We start from the raw sequence: 23,192 nt of genomic DNA on the forward strand, positions 1-23,192 counted from the left end.
CTTGACTGAAAGCAGCTTACAGAAGTGTTCCTGTCTTTAACACTCAGATGCCTAACTTCCAATGGGGTCTAAACCCAAATAAATCTGTTTTACCCTTGTGGAAGTAGAGCAAGAACTGACAGGGATTTGAAGAGGATTTCAATTAACAGTCTCTTCTGTGAGCAAAAGTCAAGCTAACTGTAACCCAATAACGCGAGACTTGTAGAAGCGAGGATTTTGTGAGGCGAGTAGGAAAGAACTATGTGAGAAGTTGTTGCGACCTTGTGTAGATAAATATGGAATGTAGAGTAGAGTCTAAATAGATGTGAAAAATAAGATATCAGGATGACTTATGTGAACAAAATGCAGCTGTTGCTCATTATTCTATGTAACAAAAGGTATAAATGCTTGCTGTAATTGTTTACCTATAGAGAGACCTGTTTAGCTCTCTCCCTCCATGCAATTGCTAGAGATAATAAAGTATCTGATTTGCTGCACCCAACCAGAGAGTAAGAACTATGTTTTTCTCTGACACCTGTATGAAGCTTATACAAAGTAACTCATAAATTGTTTGCCCTCTAGAACACTGATAATACCTGGGGGAGATGCACAGCTGTGCATCTCTCTCTCTAATACATACTATGTTTAATAAGTAAAAAGTGATTTTTATTAAATACAGAAAGTAGGATTTAAGTGGTTCCAAGTAGTAACAGGCAGAACAAAGTAAGTCACCAAGCAACATAAAATAAAACATGCAAATCTATGTCTAATCAAACTGAATACAGATAAGATCCCCACCAGTTCCAGAATGCTTCCTTTTACAGACTAATCTCCTTTTAGCCTGGGTCCAGCAATCACTCATACCCCTTGCAATCACTGTCCTTTGTTCCAGGTTCTTTCAGGTATCCTGGGGGGTGGAGAGGCTCTCTCTTTAGCCAGCTGAAGACAAAATGGAGGGGTCTATCCCGGGGCTTAAATAGACTCTTGTGGGTGGAGACCCCCTCCTCTTTCCTATGCAAAGCCCAGCTCCAAGATGGAGTTTTGGAGTCACCTGGGCAAGTCACATATCCATGCATGACTCAGTTTCTTACCAGGTAGCAGCCATGGGTCACATGCTACCTTGAATGTCCTTAACGAGACTTCTTATGTGGATTAGAGCATTAAAGGACAATGAATCTTGGAAGTGTTTCTTCATTAGATACTTAACTTCAACATTCCTTTCCCCAGGAACTGACCAAATGCTCTATTAAGGTTATTTAGGAATCAAGCTAGTACATAGCCAATATTCATAACTTTGTATACAAAAATGATACATGCATACAAATAGGATTAATAGATTCAGTAGATCATAACCTTTCCAGAGAGATGTTACATGGCATATGTAGCATAAAACACATTCTAAGCATATTTCCATAAAGCCTTATGGGAGGTACCATCACAGGTGGTTCTACATGTTATATAACACCTGCAGGCATGCTACCTCAGATCTGGTTATTGCTGGGGGATCTCCAAGAGAACCGAAGGTGCTGTAAGAACTGGTGTTGACAGGAACATAGCTGTGTTTAAATTATGAAGTGCAGTGTTGAACTCATCATCTCCCTGCCAACCCCCAGCAATTCCAGATACCTGCCTCTGATCTTTCCACTGTTCCCTCCTTACAGTTTAGTTTTTACCCAAAGACAATAAGGTCAAAAATTAGTCTTGATGTAAGTGAACATAATTCCACTGAAGTTGCATCAGTTTACAATGGTCTGATGCCTGCTATGTGGGTTCCACCAGTAACAGAAGACCTAGAGCTTAGCATGATCCAAAGGGTAAAATAAAGGCAATTTCTAGCTTATTGAATTATTAGCATTTTCTCATTGAGGAAATACCCCTTTGTGCCTTCACTAAGCAAATATATTTAACTAGTTCCATTGGCAAGAGATACTGCATGCCATTACTGACCACTGAGAAAAGAATATCCTTTATACAGCACTTTATTTTGAAATATTTATTCCTAAATGAAAAAAGCAATTACTGTCATTGGAATGTGTTAATGTTAATCAGGAGTGGCTCTAGCCATTTCGCCACCCCAAGCACGGCAGCACACCATGGGGGGCGCTTTGCTGGTCCCATGGCTCCGGTGGACCTCCCCCAGGCGTGCCTGTGGACGGTCCCCTGGTCCTGCGGCTCCGGTGGACCTCCCGCAGGCATGCCTGCAGACGGTCCGCTAGTCCCGTGGCTCCGGTGGACTTCCCGCAGGCGTGCCTGCGGACGGTCTGCTGGTCCCGGTGGACTTCCCGCAGGCATGCCTATGGATGCTCCACCGGAGCCGCGGGACCATCGGACCCTCCACAGGCACGCCTGCGGGAGGTCCACCGGAGCTGCCTGCCACCCCCCCGGCGACCGGCAGAGCGCCCCCCACGGCATGCCGCCCCAAGCACGCACTTGGTGTGCTGGGGCCTGGAGCCGCCCCGATGTTAATTGTGGTGACTAATCTATTCCTGTCCAGTGTTTACATTATAGCTGAACAGAACAATCTGCAATTAGGCAAACTGGTATAATCTATACATGCCTCTTTAAAAATGAAAAGGGGGGGGGCAGCCCACACCACATTTCCTCCTCTCAGTTTGAAGGGGATGAAGGAGGATAAGTATAAAAAGTGTCAGATTTTTTTTGTGTGCATGTTGGAAACCATTCCCATATAGTGATGGTAATAAATGCTACTGCAGAGCTATTTAAAATGTGATTCTACTGTCAAAAGTGACAGTAAAAATAGCATGGGGGCCTGGGGGGCTCCATATCATGGTGGCTTAGTGATTTCCATATCAAATTTGCTGAGTTTGTAGTAAAAACATCTTTTTACTAACTGCCAACCCCACAAATTCACCTTGGGCTCAGACAGTCAAGATGGGTTTTTTTCATCTTGTGCAGCGTTACCAGTAATAAAGCATCATGAGGCAAAATTGTACCCTTAGCTCCACCTGGGCAGGCCATTAGAACAAACAAACAAACACCCCCCTCCCTGGTTCTTAGCTTGTAAAGTCAACAAATACGATATGAAATCAGTGAGAAATAATAAACAGGTGCACAGCAGTACCATTTTAATAGTCATCCTTTGGAGTAGTATGAGGCTTTAAGGAAAATGTAGAACATAACTTTCACAGAAGTAGGAGAGCTCTGTTAAAGAGGTATGTGATCAGCAAAACCTGTTCTGGTCAGCACAATGGTAGTCTTACAGAGGAAAATCAAACACTATTTCCTTCAGTGAAATCACTAGATAAAATACATAAATGTTAATTATTTGGTCAAAACAAAAGCAAAATCCTGCAAGCATTTTTTTAAAGTGTGGGTTGGGGGTAACATTTCCAGTGGAAAATACTGTACATTTAAAAAAAAACCTCTAGGAACAAAAAAAGAGAAATCTGCATCTTAGCAGGCACTGAAGTAGAATTTATAATTGGTACAAGATTTTCCACCACTGGAACCAATCATGCCCACCCCCCGTTTAATTTGCATATCAATGAACAAGTTGAAAGTAACAGTTAAGAGACACAATGTACCCATTCCCTGTGGAGCATTATTTAAAACACACTTTTTTTCAAAGTATAATTAAAAATCAGAGTAAGAACATGCAAGGAGACAATGCATTGCAATTAAAGTGATAAACACTGTGCCAGCTCATACCAAAACATTTCTACTCCAGTAACAAAGCAGAAATGGAATGAGTATTTAAATTGACTGTATTTAGAACAATGCCAGAACATTGTGTGGAGTTCCAAATTCATAATGTGTAGCTCAACTTTATTTTAGAATTGATTATAAACAAAAAGTATTTTTCCATCATAATTGGGAATGCTGTTTTCTTTAACAAAATTGGCATAAATCCATGTCTTAGACCCCCATTACCAGAATGCCTCACAATGTTTAACGTATTTATCCTCATCTCACCCCTGGGACTGAAGCACAGAGAGATTAACTGGCTTGCCTGTGGTCACACAGGAAGTCGGGAGCAGAGTAGTGACTTGAACTGAGGCCTTTACAATCCTGAACTACTGCCCTAACCACCTAAGAATCCTTCCTCACACAGTCTCTCAACATGTATGTACATGCTGTAACTATTGCATACAGATAAGATACAGAGAAGTTGTTGATCCTACAACTGCTTCAGTGAGGTGGACACCTACACCACTTCAGAGCCCTACTGTAGGGTGACCAGGTGTCCAGTTTTTTATCAGAACACCCGGTCGAAAAGGGACCCTAGCAGCTCCAGTCAGCACCGCCGACCGGACTGTTAAAAGTCCAGTTGGCGGTGCTGTGGAGCCAAGGCAGGCTAGACCCTATTTGTTCTGAGGCACTGTGCTGCACCCCAGAAGCGACCAGCAAGTCTGGCTCCTAGGTGGCGGGGCCACAGGGCTCCACATGCTGCCCCTGCCCTGAGCACTGGCTCTGCACTCCCACTGGCCAGTTCCTAGCCAATGGGAGCTGGGGCAGAGGGGCCGTGTCTATGGGTGAAAGCAGTGAGCACTGCTGAGCCTCCTTCCATGCCCCCTCAACCCTCAGCCTCATTTCCCCAGCCCCGTCCTGCACCCCAAACCGCTCATCCCCAGCCCCATCCCAGAGCCTTCACCCCTTCCTGTGCCCCAACCCCCTGCCTCAACCCACAGCCCCCTCCTGCACTCCAAATCCCTCAGCCCTACTCCCCAGCCTGGAGCCCCTCCTGTACCACAAATCTCTGACCCCACCCCAGAGCCAGCACCCCTAGCCCAGAGCCCTCATCCTCCCACACCCAAACTCCCTGCCCCAACCCAGAGCAGCCTCCCACACCCTGAACCCCTCATTTCTGGCCCCACCCCAGAGCCTGCACCCCCATTTAGAGCCTTCACCCTCTCCTGCACCCCTGCCCCAGCCCAGTGAAAGTGACTCACTCACTCACTCACGGTGGGGGAAAGCGAGTCACGGAGGGAGGGGGAATGTAGTGAATGGGGTGTGTGGCCTCAGGGAAGGGGCGGGGCTAGGTGTTTGGTTTTGTGCCAATAGAAAGTTGGCAACCCTACCTTACTGTTGTAAGTGGGACTCCAACTGGATGTAGAGAGAGTAAGCACATTTAAAGGCAGTTGCAAGATCAATGTCTTACAGCTGACTCTCAATAAAGTCGTGGAGTTTAAGGCCAGAAAGGACCATTATATCATCTAGTCTGACCTCCGGTATATCATGGGCTACTAACACCACCCACACACTAAACCAGGGGTCGGCAACCTTTCAGACATGGTGTGCCGAGTCTTCATTTATTCACTCTAATTTAAGGTTTCGTGTGCCAGTAATACATTTTAACATTTTTAGAAGGGCTCTTTCTATAAGTCTATAATATATAACTAAACTATTGTTGTATTTAAAGTAAATAAGGTTTTTAAAATGTTTAAGAAGTTTTATTTAAAATTAAATTAAAATGCAGAGTCCCCCGGACTGGTGGCCAGGACCCAGGCAGTGTGAGTGCCACTGAAAATCAGCTCGAGTGCTGCCTTCGGCACGCGTGCCATAGGTTGCCTACCCCTGCACTAAACCCAACAACTGAAATTAAACCAAAATATTACAACCAACAGGAGACTAGACTATTCTGTGCCATAGGCAAAGAATAGAAGGGACCGAAGTGCACCTGTGCCTGAGGCTCCTGCAATAGCAGGGAAGTGAGATATACACAGATATTACTGGCAAGTGACCTGTAACTGAACACTGCAGACTCATGCCCAAGTATCTTTGGAAACTCAGTATAAAAAAGGAGATGTGAAAACATGTGTTCTGTATCACAAACACATATGCTCCACTGGAAGATTCCTGTTTAAGTAGTTGAATCATATAAGCAAAATACTTAAAATGAAACCACATAGAACACTTATGCAGCTCTTGGGATGTGAAATATTCACATAGGTTATCACTATAGAGAGGATGTGTTTCATTGATGGGATTTAGGAGTCATGTTTATTAATATTGTGCATCCCTAATCCTGATGGATTAAAAATAATCATATATGACTAATTAAGAAACACTGCATTTGTAATCGGTATGAACATTACAGGGAATGTTGGATAAAAGGAGTCCTGACATAGCAGTGCACTTGAACCAATACTTGGTGTTTACATTCTCCTAGTATTCTATCACTGCAGAATTCAAAAGCATTTTTTTTAGTGGTGACTAATGCAGGAAGTGATAAACTATACCCCTAAACAAAGAGATGTGAAGATTCTGATGTACTTGAGAGAGATTCTCAGAGCAGCCCAAGGAGCTAAGAGAGAATTTCACCAGAGGAAAGATAAGGTTTTCTACATCAAAATTTAGCCTACAGTAAATTCTTATAGTCAATTAAATAAATCAGGGTTTGGAATGAAGACTATGATGACAGAACCTTAAATAGTCTATGGCAATGACAGAAGGATCCTTTATAATGATCTCAAATTACTTGTGGGGCTTTTCTGAACATTTATTTTTTGATGGTTGTAGTTATATCTGAGATGTTGCTTTCCATCTAGATCAGTGTTTCTCAACGACCAGTCCATGAACCAGCACCAGTCCCTAAGATATCCCTAGCCCAGTTTTGGAAGGCAGCAAGCTGGTCCCTGGTATCAAAAAGGTTGAGAAATACTTATCTAGATTACAGATGCACAATACCAATACATCTGACTCCTAAATCCTATCAATATTAATACCTGCCACATATAATACTAACACAAGTGAATGTGCCATGTACCCATTCTTTAAAGTACACAGAATGTCAAGTTCTGGAACCCTGTACAGAGGTCTTCTGCACTTGAGCTAGTTATTTCTGTTGACTCACCCTGACAGTCAGTCAGACCAGGTGAGTCTCATTCGCACCTTTGTCTGAGGTACTGGGACTGAATTATCAGACAGGAGGCTTTAGAAACAACCAGATGAAATTTATATTCAACTGACTTAAGGTCAGAATAAAGGGAAACCAGAGGAAGTTGTATGTGTTTATACATATATACATGTGCTGTGTTAAGAGAGGGGTAGGGGACCCTGACCTGTTCACATTAGTAAGAAATATCTTACTATTTTTCAGTGAATAAGCAAGATACAAACAGATACAAAGGAAGGCCCATCATTGCAGTTAGGTTTGCATCCAGGGGGCTGAAAAGTGTATGTTAAACCAGGGGTTGGCAACCTTTCAGAAGTGGTGCGTGTGCCGAGTCTTCATTTATTCACTCTAATTTAAAGTTTTGCGTGCCAGTCATACATTTTAATGTTTTTAGAAGGTCTCTTTCTATAAGTCTATAATATATAACTAAACTACTGTTGTATGTAAAGTAAATAAGGTTTTTAAAATGTTTAAGAAGCTTCATTTAAAATTAAATTAAAATGCAGAGCCCCCTGGACCGGTGGTCAGGACCCGGGCGTGTGAGTGCCACTGAAAATCAGCTCGCGTGTCACCTTTGGCACGTATGCCATAGGTTGCCTACCCCTGTGTTAAACAAACCAGGGTTTCTACTGGTTAGTGTGCTAACCAAAAAAACTTAGAAAAGGTTCTTGTATATTTATACACCACTCCCACCACTCTAGCTCAGATTCTGCAAGTACTTCCATTAAGAACCTTATTTTCATAGATTCATATCTTGTCTATAATTAAAAATTCACCATGCACTGAAACTTATTAGACAAGGTTTCTGAACAATTTTACTTTATTTTTAAAAAGCAACATTTAACTGCTGTAGCAGGAATGAACTTCAGAGGTTAGAGAGTCAACACAAACTATGGGAGAGGAAGATTTCTATGCAAGAATGAGATTCTGAGAACGAATAATACTAGGCCCAAGAAGAGATTAGGGTATGGAGAAAAGGAGTCAGATACTGTACTGTGGAGAGATGTTGGCAAATTATCAGGGAAGGAAGGGTAAATCTGAAAGAACTATGTTTAAAAAAGAATTCCAACCATTTTATTCAGGCTGGAAATCCAAAAAGACAAGAATGACCAATTGTGGAAGTGTATTTGAAAATAAAATATCTGTTGATTAAATGCTGTACACAAGGGCAAGATTGTGTCCTTGAGAGCTGTGTGTGAAAAGGGCCTTCCCTGTGCTTACCCACCTGTGCTGTGCAGGGAGCGGGCCACCTTCCTGGTAACCTACTGAAGGTTCTCTGGTCAGGAACTGAGTGGCTCTAGGTTAGGAGTAGGTAAGTCTGGGGTATATGTGTTATGCTCTCACCTACTGAAGGTTCTCTGGTCAGGAACTGAGTGGCTCTAGGTTAGGAGTAGGTAAGTCTGGGGTATATGTGTTATGCTCTCACCTGCCCCAGGAAAATTACTAGAAACAGTTAGCACAGAATCCCAAGGATCCCAACTATTAGGGTCAAAGTGCCTGCGGAAGGTCTGTAGAGCAATTTCACTGGAAGAGTAGTGCCAGAAAACTGGAGGGGGACATGCCCCAGAACCAGTGTGAAGGCAGAGAGTTTACTTCCTGCAGATCTCCAAAGGCCTGCACAGACCTTGGTGGAATGTTTTCTGGAGGAGACACCTGAACTCCTTCCACAGTGGGAATGGCAAACTCCACCATCATGGAGGGCAACTCATTAAGAGTGTCCCCCAGCGTTCCTCCTTTCCCTTAGGGGAGGAGATGCTCCAGATCTTTGTTGTTACCATGGGCACTTTTTTCCACTCAGCCAGCTGGTTGCAGCTAGTTTCCTAATGAAAGTGACTTTATTTATGACACTTGCAACAGAGCACTCTATAGACAGAGATCATAAACCTTACTTTAATACTGGTTTAACAATAAGCAGTAATGCTTAGAGGTGTCTCTGATTGTTCTGTTTGCTACTTAGGGCATGTCCACACTACAGCCTTAAGTTGACCTATGTTAGGTTGACTTACAACCACTGCAGTTGCCTTCACTGACTGAAGAGGGACAGCATGGTGGGCTGAGAGCCAGGGCTCTCCACTCAGTGCAATTCCTGCCAGGAGCCTAGCTGTTCCCTGGGCTCTCAGCTCCCAGCTGGGAGTGGGGGCACAGCCACCCAGGCTTCTCAGCTCCCTGAGCTGATCCTGTGGGCCACAGCCTGACTGGGAGTGGGGAGTTGGGGACAGCCAGGTTCTAGCAGCCAAGCTTTCTTATCAATTTCACGGCTCCAGCTTGGCTGATGTAAGTAATGCAGTCTCTACACAGATGCTGAGTCACTCTAACTACATCAACATAAGCCCTATGCCTCTTGTGGAGGTGGAGCTATGATGTTGATGGAGTAGAGCAGTTACATTGCGGGAGCAAGGCTGAGTGTGTACACTGACATAATTAGGTTGACATAAACTGCCTTACATTGACCCAACTGTGTAGTGTAGATCAGGCCTTAGTCATGGTTAGAAGTGCTTTTTACTGTTTTGAAATACCAAACTGTCTGGATGAGCAAAGAGGATGCAGTTTTCTCAGCTTATTCTTCCCTCTTGCCCTCCTCCACACATTTTGTTATGTCTGTGAAATGCAGAATCAGCTCAAAGGAAACTGAACAAGGACCCATGAGCAGCACATATAAGAGGCCAGGGGAGGCTAAACCTCCCCAAAAAAGGCCAGCCATGCAGGGAGGAAATGCCGCGGATGTGGTGCAGGTCATCCCTCCAGAGGCGCGCTGGCCTGCCACTGCCTTTGTAGTGCCGGAAGCCAAGCTCCATAGAAGTCGGGGGAATGGGGGGGACCAGCACCCAGACCATGGCCCTGCCTGCGCCCCGCCCTACCCTGACATTTCCCCCAAGGGCTCCCCCAGCCACTCACTCCTCTCTGCCCCCTTCCCCAAGTCTTCCCTCCCCGGACCTGCTGTTCGCTCTTCTCCCTGGCCCCCAATCACTAGCCTAAGACAGGAATAAGTGATGAAGCCATGCCTCTCCTCCCGTTCCACGAAGGGGGCAGATAGGAGTGAGCAGCAGGCGGGAGGGTCTCGGGAGGGGGTGGGAAGAGGTGGAGCAAGGGAAGGGCCTTGGGCGGGGGAAGAGGCAGAGCAGGGGTAGGGCCTTGGAGGTACGGCCACAGCTCAGATGCTGGAGGGTGCCCCCGTCCCCCTACTTCTGGGTTGCTTCCAGAACTCACGGGTGAGTCTCCTCAAATGGAGGACTCGCACCACCTAAACTATGTGAGAACTGTGTGATGCCCTAAAGCACACAGCTGATATCAGGTATTTCCTAGAAATGGACAATTATTTTTGGGGGAGGGGATACTAACAAAAAAAACCCCACAACAACCAAACAAGACCCTGTGAGCTCTGCTTACCAATAAGAACTGCTTGCATCTTGCGCAGCTATTTACACTTGTGTAAAGTGGGAATAAAAAGCTAACCAAGGTGCAAAGCAGTAGAGAATCAGGCCCTTTAATTTAGAAAGGTCCTCCATAGGTTTCGACTGGGGAGAATCAAAGAAGCAGAGTTCACCTGTAGTATTTTTATAGTACCATTTTGCTTGAAAGACTAATATAGTAGCTCATGGGCTAGGTGCAGGGGCGGCTCTAGCAATTTCGCCGCCCCAAGCACGGCGGCACAATGCAGGGGGCGCTCTGCCAGTCGCCGGTCCCACGGCTTTGGTGGACCTCCTGCAGACGTGCCTGCGGAGGGTCTGCTGGTCCCGCGGCTCCGGTGGACCTCCCGCAGGCATGCTGCGGGAAGTTCACCGGAGCCGCCTGCCACCCTCCTGGCGACCAGCAGAGTGCCTCCCGCGGCATGCCGCCCCAAGCACGCACTTGACGTGCTGGGGCCTGGAGCCGCCCATGGCTAGGTGCATTGTTACCTACTAACTCAATTGCAGCCGGAGGAACTGTGGATACCAATTGCTTATGTTTCCAAAACACTAGGTCTCAACTCCAGTAACACTTGAACTATAGTAATAGAATCACTTTAAAGTAACTCCTGCTAACTGTTTAAATACATTTTGTCTGGCCAATGCAACCAAAGTATAACTGTTTTAAAATAATAGTATTTAAACCTGCCAACCTGTGACCCCAAGAAGCCATTCCAGAATCAGGGCATTGCTAGGATGTAGGGCTATTCTGGCCACATTCTCTTTCCCAAGAAATTTTCCTTGCACTTGATGCTGAGAGGGAGTGTCACTGAGCTGCTTTGCTGGATCTGTCACTTGGGGACACTCATTATACAAAGATAATCTTCTTAGGGCCTGATTCACTGGCTTTACAGGTGCTTTGTTCCCTGGAGCGATTAGCAGCATAGCCATAGCAGAGCCAAGAATCAGGACCTAGGTGTTGGGAAGTTGGCTTGAGGGGAGTGAAAGGGCTCACTAGAAGATCTTGGAAGAGGAAAGGCAGCATGGCAATATGTAAACAGTCCACTAAAAATGGTCCTGGATTCAAATATGGGCTCTTGTCAACTTGTTGTTAATTTCAGTTGGCCATACCTGGGAACAAACTTAGTTCTACAAAAAAAAAAAAAAAAAAAGAACAAAAAAAACCCCCACCAAGATGTGTGTTCAAAACCAGGACATGCCTAAACATTCAAGAATACACACACACTCTAGATCTCTAGTTTGAGGGGGAGGGCGAGGCACAGCAGGGCAGATGAAATCATTCCAACAAATCACCATTTGCATGTATGGGCCCTTCAATATTAAGTTATATATTGCTGACCTCGCTTACTCTTCCCTGTGGTGCTAAGTAGACTGCATAAGTTAAAGCAGAACACAGGACTTACTGCAACTGGATAGCTAACACCTGAGGGCATGAATTTTCATAGAACAGATGAGTATAATAAAGAAAAGAAGGGAGAGTTTTTGAATTATATAAGCCCCATCAATAATAAATTTCCTATGAGTTGACTACTGAAATACTGGCAAGGAGGCAATGTATTCAGTCCTCGATAGGAACATTGAGAATAGTTATAAGAGGTAAACCTCTTGTACATAGTGGCTATTATTAAATGTCATTTATTTCTATATTGGTTGGTTTCTATTAATGGTTGAGAACTTAGAGTTTAAAGAAGTTTATTAATTAGTGGATGATAAGTATTCATTTCTGCTCCAAGAAAATCCCACTTGTATATCTGCCTGCAGTTTCTGGTTGATACCTGCAAATGTGATATGTTTCATCTAGCTTCCCATAAAGCTCCCTTTGATGAGCTACTTGCCAATGTTAAAATAATTAAATTAAATTAAATGGACTTTCCCCAAAAAAGAGTTGGGGAGGGGGAAGAGGTAGCAGGCTCTTAGCTGTCAAAAACTGGGTATACAATGTGGTTGTCCATCCAATTCTTCCTTCCTGCCACAGGGTTCAACCAGTACTTCTTTGAAATTCCGACTCCTGTCATGGTCTATACTACAGACTTATGTTGGTATCTACTTCACTCGGGTGGAAAATCCACACCCCTGAGTGGAATATTTATACCAACTTAACCCCTGGTGTAGATAGTGCTGTCAATGGGAGGGCTTCTCCCATTGACATAGTTTCTGTCTTTCAGGGAGGTGGAGAACCTCCTACACCAATGGGAGAAGCTCTCCTGTTGGCGTAGGTAACCTCTTCATTAAGTCCTACTGTGGCTCAGCTGAACCAGTGCAATGTAGACAAGCCTATATTAACAATAGTGTGAGGCTGACAGCATCAGGCCGACTGGGACTTCCTTTTCCAGATGGCCTGCTCAGGGCTCTCACTGCCTCTTCATTCCTGTGAGTCATTTGTTTCTCTGCAGAGCCCCTTTCTTTAAAAATTGATTCCAATCCCATTTGGGGAAGGAGTTGCAAGGCAGACAGCTTTAAGATATATGGAGGAGTCTTGCCAAGACTGGGATGCTGGCCTCTTACAGATACTGGGCAGGCAGGAGAGAGCAGGAAGTTTTTGATAGGTGAATATAATCTTTGGAACTTGATGCAGAAAGCTGCCAACAGTCTTAGGATGGTGGCCAGGACTGAAATTTATTTTGGCTAGGAGTTGTGCATTGTTCTTTATTTGTGTGAGTGGGAGTTTGATGCTTCCCTAGTGCCGCCTGAGGTAACTTTAATCAGTAACACATGAACAGAAAAGAACCACTGAGCTGGAGCTCTAGCTAGCTTTTCTGCTGGGAACAAGAAAAAAGATCCCTGCTGTCTGGCTTCCCAGGTACCTTCCTCTTCCCCCACCTCCCCCCTCACCTGGAGGAAGAGTGTAGATTCCCTTGTTGGACAGTGGTGCTGTCCTTCAGGGGAGAAGAAAGAAGATTTCCCTCATTCTAGACTGATCCCTGAGGGAAATGAAGATGAGAGCTCCCTGCCTCTCTTGTCTGACTACATTCTCTGGCCTTCTGGGTGGGGTGGTGGTGAAATCCAGTGACTTTTTTTTTTTTTTTTTTTTTTTTAGGTGTGTGTGTGATTCCTGGTGGGGGTGGAAATAAGTGGTAAAGCAATAAAAACATGCTGTTGTCCTAATTTAGTTAGTAAATGAGAAAGTAAATTACTGAGACATACAGCTTGAACATCTTACTCATGGCAGTTGAAACTGTACTTGCTTGCAACAACTGTATTTAACAAGGCTTTCTGTGTCTCTGTGGACTGGGGTAGTGGGGTGCTCAGATCCGGGAGCTTGATTTGGGTCTCATTAGGCTAGCATAGATGGAGATTATCTTTTCTGAAACCATGCTATATACTACATACCATGACAACTGGCGATTTAAAAATCTGGCCTTTATTTGGTGGCCAAAAATCAGTATCAAGTCAATATTGGGTTTTCTTTGTCCTACGTTACAGCAACAATATTTTTTATACTATGAAAAAAATATGTTGAAGCGTTGCCCAGGTTAGACTAAGGCATAGAGACGTGCATCAAGGCTTCAGGGGTCATGTGATCTAATCTTTCATTTTTAAATGTTTCTAGCTGTCATGGTTGTGAAGAAAAACTTGGAAGTATGAACTGAGTGTACTGTATACAGCAGCAGTTGTAGAAAGCCTGATAAAATAGCCTGGGGAGGTGTGAACTGCCCTTTGCATCTCCATGGGTTCTTAACTCTGAAACCTGATGTGCAAGGAGGCCAACACAGCTCCCACCCCCACCAATCTAAATAAAGAATTTGGGGGTCAGGGAGCTCTTTTCATCTGCCACTTCAGAGGAAATGGCAGCTGTTGTGGTCCAATATGGGGATGTACCTAGGGGCCCAGGGAGTCTTAATCTGTCCCCGATAATGTGTTAAACATTAATGTCTTGTCCTGTATAGTCAATACAGATCTAAAGTTTATTAGAGAATATTTAAAAATAAACGATACAAAGTGTTTGAAGCGTCAGTTATTGTGTCATTGGGGGTAACATACAGGTTGTAGGGGGATGTTAGCGTTTTAGTATTGGACAGCATATACATATACACAGTCTGTCATGTCCCCAATGCGGGGTATACGGTGGGTGAGTTCAAGGTACAGCCAGCAAGCAGTGAGGGTACATCACTCATACAAACAGGTTATGGATAGTCATGGGCATGAATAAATGAGCGGACTGGGTAATGATGATAGGATGACCCTCACAGGGCAGAGTTCAGTTTGGTTGGTTCAGGGCTCAGGGGATAAAGTCCAACAGGGGAAGTTTACAGGTCACTTCAGCCTTATGGGTGCGCGAAGTCACACCGGCTTACTCTTGGTATTGACGGTGGCCGGTGACGTGCTCTGTGTAAATGTCTCGGACCACCGAATAGTGTCCGAGATCATTAGGCATCTCATGAGCCGCGCATAGCGACGGCCCACCCCACAGGTCGGCAGTACGTGTTCATTAAGGGGGTCCCAGGCGCCCAGGACCCCAACGATCAGAGTGTCGGTGTGGACCTCGTAGCTGGTGTCCAACCTCCCTCCCACCTCTGCCAGTCATAGGTACCTTGTCTGCCTCTATCGCTTCCCTCCGATTTTTGTGACCTTTGCTGCTTTAACAGGGAGGCGGGGGCACAGAACTAAGTGGGAGGCAGCTGTGGACTGAGACATGCTGGAGGAAAGGGTGGGAATCCGAATTAATTCCTGGGTGGGGGCCAGGCCAACGTGGGGCTGAGCGCTCCAGCGAGGGGGGGAAATCACCCCCAACAAATAGCAGCACTGGCAGTGCCCACGCCGGGGCGCAGCCGCAGCGCAAAAATCAAGGCACCGTGAAACCTCGCTGTGCGGATCTGTATTTTTACATCTGCGGGGGGACGTGCGCTGGCGGGGCAGTGCAGGGGGGCGCATCCCAGAGCGCTGGGCTGCAGCCCGCAGTAGCCACGACGGCGAGGGCGATGGACGCGGGATCCAGGGTCTAGCCCCGGCGCCAACTCGTAAGCAATCACTAGGGTGAGCCCATTCTGTTCCTCGCCTTGGCCTCCCCCGCGGCCGCGCTATTTGGTTCAGTCCAGGAACTTGAGAAAGCTGATCTCCACCCCCCCGTTGTCCCCGCCCCTTCCGCTCTGGTTTCTCGCGAGAGTTCGGTAGGCTGAGTTCTCGCGGGAGTTCTCGTATAATCTCGCGTTGCTGGCGGGTTTCGGCCTCTTTGGCTCTAGGGCGGTACCATGGCGGTTGGCAAGAACAAGCGCCTCACCAAGGGCGGCAAGAAAGGCGCAAAGAAAAAAGTGTAAGTGAGGCCGGGCGGGGGCGAGGGGTGCCGGGGGCCTCGCCGGGGGGCCTGCTGGGCAGCGGCCCGGCAGGATGCGTCGGATGCCGGGCGGATTGGGGCGGCCGGCGCAAGGAGCGGCGGTGGCGGTGTTGACATGGCGGCGGCTAGACCCGGGGTTGGGCGGGGGCTGTAGAGCGCGCGGGTCCCCGCTGCACGGGAGGGGCGGGGCTGGCTCTGCTGTGAATCCCCCTGCCCGAGGTGGGGGGCCAGGGCCTGGCCGCACAGGGTCCCCCAGCACCAGGCTGCGGCTCTCGGGGGAAGACGGGAGTTCGGGGCCGGACTGCCTCTGCCCCACGTGCTGTGCGGAGCTGTCTTTAGTTGCCCCTGCAGCTCGGCTGCCGCTTTACCCCCAGCTCCGGCGCGATCCCAGTGCAGCCGGGACAGAGCCGCACTGCTAGATACTGTGCGCTGGGTCCTGGTCTCTGACTCTGTCCGTGAACGTGCAGGGCCTAGAGGGCTAACACTGAGCCCCGCATTGGGATGGGTCGGTTACTTATCTGTTGGTCCAGTGTCTGTCACTTATTGGTATTTGTGAACTTATGCTGATAATAAAACACGTTTGCATTAATTTGGAAATGCATAAATTGAGGCAGCCTATGGTATTTTAAGTATGTTGTAACTCTACCACAGTTCTGTTGTACATAATAAATATGGAGGAAGTAGACCAAATTTTAGGCCAGATTTAATCTGAAGAATGAGTGGAAATATTATTATTATTTTTTTAAACTAAGGGTCGATCCCTTCTCGAAGAAGGATTGGTACGATGTCAAGGCACCTGCAATGTTTAATATCCGAAACATTGGGAAGACACTCGTCACCAGGACCCAAGGAACCAGTGAGTATCTAAAGTGTTGAGGTAACACTTGATATGTTATGTCCTGTCTTTTAAGACCGTGCAATGCAGTATCAGTTGTAAGCAGTTCCTACTTAAATGAACGTGATTTGCAGTATTATAGGATAACTAGACTTAAAAAATGTGTTTTGACCTCACTGTTTGTTGGGTAGCACTAAGGTTTTTGTCTTCACTAGACAAAGAATCAAGTTTTGCATACAGAATGTGGTTTGGTTCTTGTCCATGCAAGATGAACTAACTGATTTCTATCGAAAGCTATTGGATAATCTGTGGGACTGAAATGCAAAGGAAGACCCAATAAAGATTAGAATTCTGGGGTGGAAATTACTTAAATGTATTTAAAAGCATCTGGGGGAAATGACAAAAAATGATATATTTTATAGGAGAGGAAGATCTGGAAAGCAGTGATGCAGAAAGATCTTGGGAAGGACATAATGGGCAGATCTTTATATGTGGGGTTTCATTGTAATAGGGTAGCAAAACCGCTAATTTTTTGGGCACTGTATGTGCAGAGGCATCACTGAGTAGAGCCGGGGTTTTCAAACTAGGGGTGGACCCCTTAAGGGGTCACGAGGTTATTACATGGAGGGTCACAAGCTGTCAGCCCCACTTTCCTTCCAGAATTTATAAGGGTATTAAATATGTAAAGAAATGTTTTTAATTTAAAAGGGGGGTCACACAGAGGCTTGCTAGGTGAAAGGGATCACTAGTACAAAAGTTTAAGAACCACTGGAGTAGAGGGAGGTGGTTATCTTTCACATGATCAGGTGTGACCACACTTGGAATGCTGAGACCACACTTGGAATACTATATTCAAGTACGGCAGTGGTTCTCAGACTTTTCTGTTGGTGACCCCTTTCAAATAGCATGCTTCTGAGTGTGACCCCTCCCCCATATAAATTAAAAACACTTTTTAATATATTTAATACCATTTATAAATGCTGGAGGCAAAGTGGGGTTTGGGGTGGAAGCTGACTGCTCATGACTCCAGGTGACCCCCTGAGGGGTCTCAACCCCCAGTTTGAGAACCCCTGACGTAAGGGAACCTCAGTCTCCACTATTCAGAGATCAACAATGGAATCTGGATAAGCACAACAATTACGTAAACATAGGTGTGCAGCTTGGCCAGCATGATTAGGAGGGAGTTATCTTTACATGTGTTTCAGGGTTTAAATATCAAAGAAGGACACAAATTATTTAGCATGGTGCATGGGTATAATTATGAGCGATGGAATAAAATTAAGGAAAGGGAAACTTTGGTCTGATTACGATTCATAAAAGTGAAATCTAGTAATGACCCATGATAACTGTGGACATAGAGAACCTACTGCAAGGACAGTCCTGCAGTGGCAGAGGAATAGTTGTTAAGTGACAAAATTAGACTTGTCATGTGCGCTGCTCCCTAATTTCAGTTCTTAATCATTTATATCTTTAGCTCTTATTTTGCACATGCATATGTTTTTTTATGTGTTTAAAAAAAGTACACCTAGTTCTTACATTTTTATACGTATACTGTCCCCAAAACGTTGACCTCCATTTCCAAAGGTATTGCAACACTGAGCGCACCAACAACTTAAATGCCTTTTTTTAAATGTTTGGCTGAATTGAGACTGAATATTCAGGCCTGAACATAGAATTTATTTTTCGAATTTTAAATATGGGGCACAGCATGATGTCTTTCACCGCTTTGTACTGATGCCTGACTAGTTCATTGACTAACTTAAACTGTTGCAGAGAAGTTTTTTTGTAATAAAGTAACCGACTAAATTTTTGTAGATCCAAACTTAAGTGAATTTGTGTTCAAGTCTAAGTCTAATGTGGACTCTAATATTATAAATAAATATCAAATGAGGGTTCAGAATCTGACTCAGCTAGTCCTAATTTCTAACAAAAAATATTATTTCATATGCATATAGAAATTGCTTCTGATGGACTTAAGGGCCGTGTGTTTGAAGTGAGTCTTGCTGATCTGCAGAATGATGAAGTCGCCTTCCGTAAATTCAAGCTGATTACAGAGGATGTTCAGGGCAAAAACTGTCTGACCAATTTCCATGGAATGGACCTCACCCGTGACAAGATGTGCTCCATGGTCAAAAAATGGCAGGTAAGTGGTAATGATATGTATCTGTGAAGCTGCAAAAATACTACCTTGATAGTAAACTGCCTCTAAAAATTGAGATGAAATAACTTGATCTTTGATACTGCTTGCAGGCTGATCTTTTCCTTGTTCAGGCCAACCAATATTATATTTGTTTATTGGTTGGTGTTTGGTGTTTTTTTTTTTTTTAACCAATAAGATAAAGCTTACAGGTCATATTTTTAAAGACCAGCATCTGCAGCAATTGCTGTTGCCTGCAAAGCCACACAGTTGCAGAAATTATACACAGTACTTCTAGCACATGGACTTCAAGCTTCGCTTAAAAAAAAAAAAAAGGCAAAACCTGTTTCTGAGGCCTTATTTACATTTGTTGTAGTTAGTCATTGGCCCCACTGAGGCAGCTACAACGTGGTTATTTGAAGCAAATCACTGAGACCTCTATTATAGTGAGAAGGGCAGGGTTTGGGAGGGCACCTTAAGAGAACAGAACACCTTGCTGCATGTATCATAGTTACTACTTTCAGGTTACACTTAAATACAAACTTTCAATATATAGGATGTAGACATCATCCTTATCCCAAATTTAAGAAACCACAGAATGTCTTTATTCTAATCGGTGGATGTTCGTGTGCTTGTAAAACTAAATAATGGATGTTGACTACAAGCAAGCTATGATTTTACTGGCTCCAAGTTGCTCCTGCTTATGAGGCAGGGAGTTTGGGATGTTCAGTAGAAGTGCCAACACAAGAAGAGGGGGGTTGGAAGGGAAAGTTACTTGGCAAGGAGAGACTTCCCACTAATAGCAAGGATGGCATATAAAATCCCAACCTGGGATGGAGGAGGTGCATTACAAGAATCAACACCTTTGTGCTCCCTGTTAGTACTAGTGTTACTGAATTATCTCTCCTTCACTCAATCTGCTCATTATTAGGGTGCCAGATGTAAGAAGTGCTGCTGGTGTCATCAGTTAGTACTCTTCCAAACCCTGTTTAGGAATTGGAAGTGTCAATAGCAGTTTAATATTAGGTAGAATTTATAATAATTTAGGGGCTAACTATTCGGACCTTAATGTTGGGGTCAAGTGACAGCAACACTAGAGTATTGTTTAGGAAGGTCTGACTGGAAATGCTTAGAAGCTGTGACTTGCGTTGTGTTGTCTTTCTGTGATGATAGAAGGGACAAATGTATTCTATAACTTCTTTTCTAGACCATGATTGAAGCCCATGTTGATGTCAAAACTACCGATGGCTATCTACTGCGCCTCTTTTGCGTGGGTTTTACCAAGAAGCGTAATAACCAGATTCGCAAGACCTCATATGCCCAGCATCAGCAGGTCCGCCAAATTCGCAAGAAGATGATGGAAATCATGACACGGGAGGTGCAGACTAATGACCTGAAAGAAGTTGTCAATAAGCTGTACGTCTCGGTTGTCATTAATCAAGCTTTAACTTGGGAAACAGTTGCCATTCTACTCTGGTTTAATTGAGTTTAAGTGTTGGTTTACACAGTCAGATAGGTTAATACATGAATTACTATTAAACCTAGTTTAAATTTCTGTGGGGACAGTACTATTGTGGTTAGCTTTTTTTTTAAGCACCTCTGTGAGCAGTAAGGTGAAGAAACTGATTGCTAGAGTATCTGGACGTACTAATTTAATTAATATTTGCTAATTAAATAACTTACCATCTTGTAAAACAATTTAACAGGAGCCTTAGTCATTTTCATTCCTGGTTGAGGGTTCAACAACTACTTTTGTTGGGGAACCAAATATTTAACAAAATTATGGAAAGCTTAAGATACTGTTTCCCCCCGCCCCACTCCCCCATACTCTCTTACCACCTGCACCACATCTGACATCCACCAAACTGTTCTGATTATGTAAATCTAAAAAACAGAGTTTGGGAAGAGACTGCATGACACACAAATCTTTCTGCAGACTTCAGCAATGTCTATGTTTATAAGGACTCCAGTTCTTAACTCACGGGAGGGAAGGTGGGATGGACTGCTGTTGAGAATATTAAATACTGAATAATTTGAACTCTATATATAAATACTGAAACACTTGGATTATTTTCAGGATCCCAGACAGCATTGGCAAAGACATAGAAAAAGCCTGTCAATCCATCTACCCTCTTCATGATGTGTATGTCCGCAAAGTGAAGATGCTTAAGAAGCCCAAGTTTGAATGTAAGTTGATTTCTGCTTAAATGTGGAAGCAAATCTGAATTCCTGTAAATGGTATTTCATTTTGAAATATTCTTGTTCTTGCTTGAAGAACCCAAATAAAAATGCTGGAAAGAACCAACTAAATGTTTGACGGTTTTGGTTTGGGAATGAATGATGACAACATGTTTCGGTCCCATATGACACCGAATGATTATACTCTTTCCCACTTTCTGACATTCCCATGTAATGCAGGACTGAGTTACTAATGGCATATTTGAAAGACTTAATTTATTCAATTACACAAAACTCTCATACACTTCACTATTTGCTCTCATGTCTTTCTCTAAATACAAAAGTTAACTAAATCAGTGCAGCCTCCTTGTGTGGGCACTCTTAAATGGGCATGTCTTACTGATTTAGCTGTGGTACAAGTTTGAGGTATAGAAAAGGCCTATTTAAATGATTCAGACATTTAACTTATCTTGCAGTGTATAGATGACAGGGAATTTAATACAAAGAATACTCAATCCTTAACAATTGCAATATTGTGTGGTTTTTTGTTTTTTTTAGTGGGCAAGCTGATGGAACTGCATGGTGAAGGTGGTGGCACTGGAAAACCTTCGGGGGATGAAACAGGCGCTAAAGTAGAGCGAGCCGATGGATATGAGCCCCCTGTGCAAGAGTCTGTCTAGAATCAAAAATGGATGGAAAAAATAAAAAAAATGAATATACAGCAGTAATAGTATTTGGTTTCATGCAGCGATACTAGACACTTACACCATATGTGGTATAAGATACTGGACTCTTATACCTATTACCCTTATCAGGTATGCCACTTACTGCTGTTGTTTCACATGCTAAAGATGTGAGCTGGTATGGAATCTACCTCTTAATTGATCACAGTTAGGAGAAAGCAGGTTGTCAGGGTTCCCTCCCCACTTTAAACTTTAGGGTACAGATGTGGGGACCTGCATGAAAGACACCCCCCCCCCCCAAAGCTTATTTCTACCAGCTTAGGTTAAAAACTCCCCCCAGGCACAAATTCCTTCCTTGCCCTTGGTATCGCTGCCACCACCAAGTAATTTAAACAAGCATTCAGGGAGGGCCACTTGGAGCCCTACCTCCCCAAAATATCACCCCAAGCCGCTACACCCCCTTTCCTGGTTACAAAGTGAGCACAGATCAACCTCCCTGGGTCTTCAGGGCTCTGAAAAACAACGAGGTTTTTCAAAGAAGTTGATTTAAAAAAAAATGAAAATTAAATACCTCTGTAAAAGATTTGAAAGAATCTTCTCCCCTTATTGGTCCTTTTGGTCAGGTGCCAACCAAGTTATCTAAGCTTCTTAACCCTTTACAGGTAAAGGGGGAATTAACCCTTTACAGGGTACGGAGGGATTTTATGCTACCCTTAGCTGTCTGTTTATGCAACCCCTCCCTCCTCCTCCTCCCCAAATCACAGACTCTGCTGGACAGCCTGCTCCACACTGGCTGTGATTTCTTCTTGGAGCTTTAGGATAAAATAGAATTAATAAGACACATGCACCTTGAGATATGCTACTGATTATATAAAAACTAACAATATTTTCCACATTTCGAGGATGATTTTAACCAGTTGATTGTGGGAAACTTTCATGGGAGAGTGCATCAGCCTCTTTGTTAGAAGCTCCTGAAATGTGTTGTATTTCAAAATCAAAATTTTGGAGTGCTAAACTCCATCGAAGAAGTTTTTTGTTATTGTCCTTGACAGTATGAAGCCACTTCAGCGCAGCATGGTCGGTTTGCAGGTGGAAACGCCGTTCCCAAACATAGGGGCGTAGCTTTTTCAGCACATATACAATGGTGTAACATTTCTTTTTGCTGATTGACCAGTGGCTTTCCCTCTTAGACAGTTTTTTGCTGAGAAACATGGAATTCTTGACCCGGTCCTTTCTGCATTAAAACTGCTCCCATACCACAGTTGGATGCATTATTGGTTACTAGGAAAGGTTTGTTAAAGTCTGGGGCCCTTAGTTCAGGGTCAGACATGAGTGTCGCTTTAAGCTGGTTAAAGGCCTTCTAACACTTTTTCATCCACTGAACTGCATTTGGCTGGCTCTTTCTGGTTAGGTCTGTCAGTGGGGTGGCAATTTGACTGTAGTGCAGTACAAATCGCCTGTAATATCTGGCCAAGCCTAAAAAGGCTTGGACCTGTTTCTTTGACTTTGGGACAGGCCACTTTTGGATAGCATTTACTTTGACCTGTAGGGGGTTGATAGTTCCTTGACCCACCTGGTGTCCAAGGTAAGTCACTCTGTTTAGGCCTATTTGACACTTTTGAGCCTTAAGTTAATCCTACCTCCCTTATGTGCTCAAAGACTTTTGCAGATGCTTCAGGTGTTCTGCCCATGAATTAGAAAAGATGGTCACATCATCAAGGTAGGCCACTGCCGATTCTCCCAATCCTGCTAGGAGACTATTTACAAGTTTTTGGAAAGTGGCAGGTGCATTTCGCAGCCCGAAAGGGAGTACATTAAATTCATACAGCCCTACATGGGTGGTGA

General features: G+C 44.3%; 1 protein-coding gene and 1 non-coding gene across 2 annotated transcripts; both read left to right on the forward strand.

Moving 5' to 3' along the window:
- Positions 1–15,335: 15,335 nt before the first annotated feature.
- RPS3A (ribosomal protein S3A) lies at positions 15,336–21,388 on the forward strand. Its single transcript, XM_039542390.1, has 6 exons — positions 15,336–15,493; positions 16,267–16,370; positions 18,305–18,492; positions 19,694–19,902; positions 20,564–20,673; positions 21,223–21,388. The coding sequence occupies exons 1-6, from the start codon at positions 15,432–15,434 to the stop codon at positions 21,342–21,344; spliced, it is 795 nt and encodes a 264-aa protein (XP_039398324.1). The 5' UTR covers positions 15,336–15,431; the 3' UTR covers positions 21,345–21,388.
- Positions 20,819–20,890, forward strand: LOC120407213. Its single transcript, XR_005599843.1, has one exon. It is a non-coding gene; the product is annotated as a small nucleolar RNA SNORD73 (small nucleolar RNA).
- Positions 21,389–23,192: the final 1,804 nt, after the last annotated feature.

The sequence above is a fragment of the Mauremys reevesii genome, linkage group 5, assembly GCF_016161935.1.
Source record: "Mauremys reevesii isolate NIE-2019 linkage group 5, ASM1616193v1, whole genome shotgun sequence".
NCBI lineage: Eukaryota > Metazoa > Chordata > Testudines > Geoemydidae > Mauremys > Mauremys reevesii.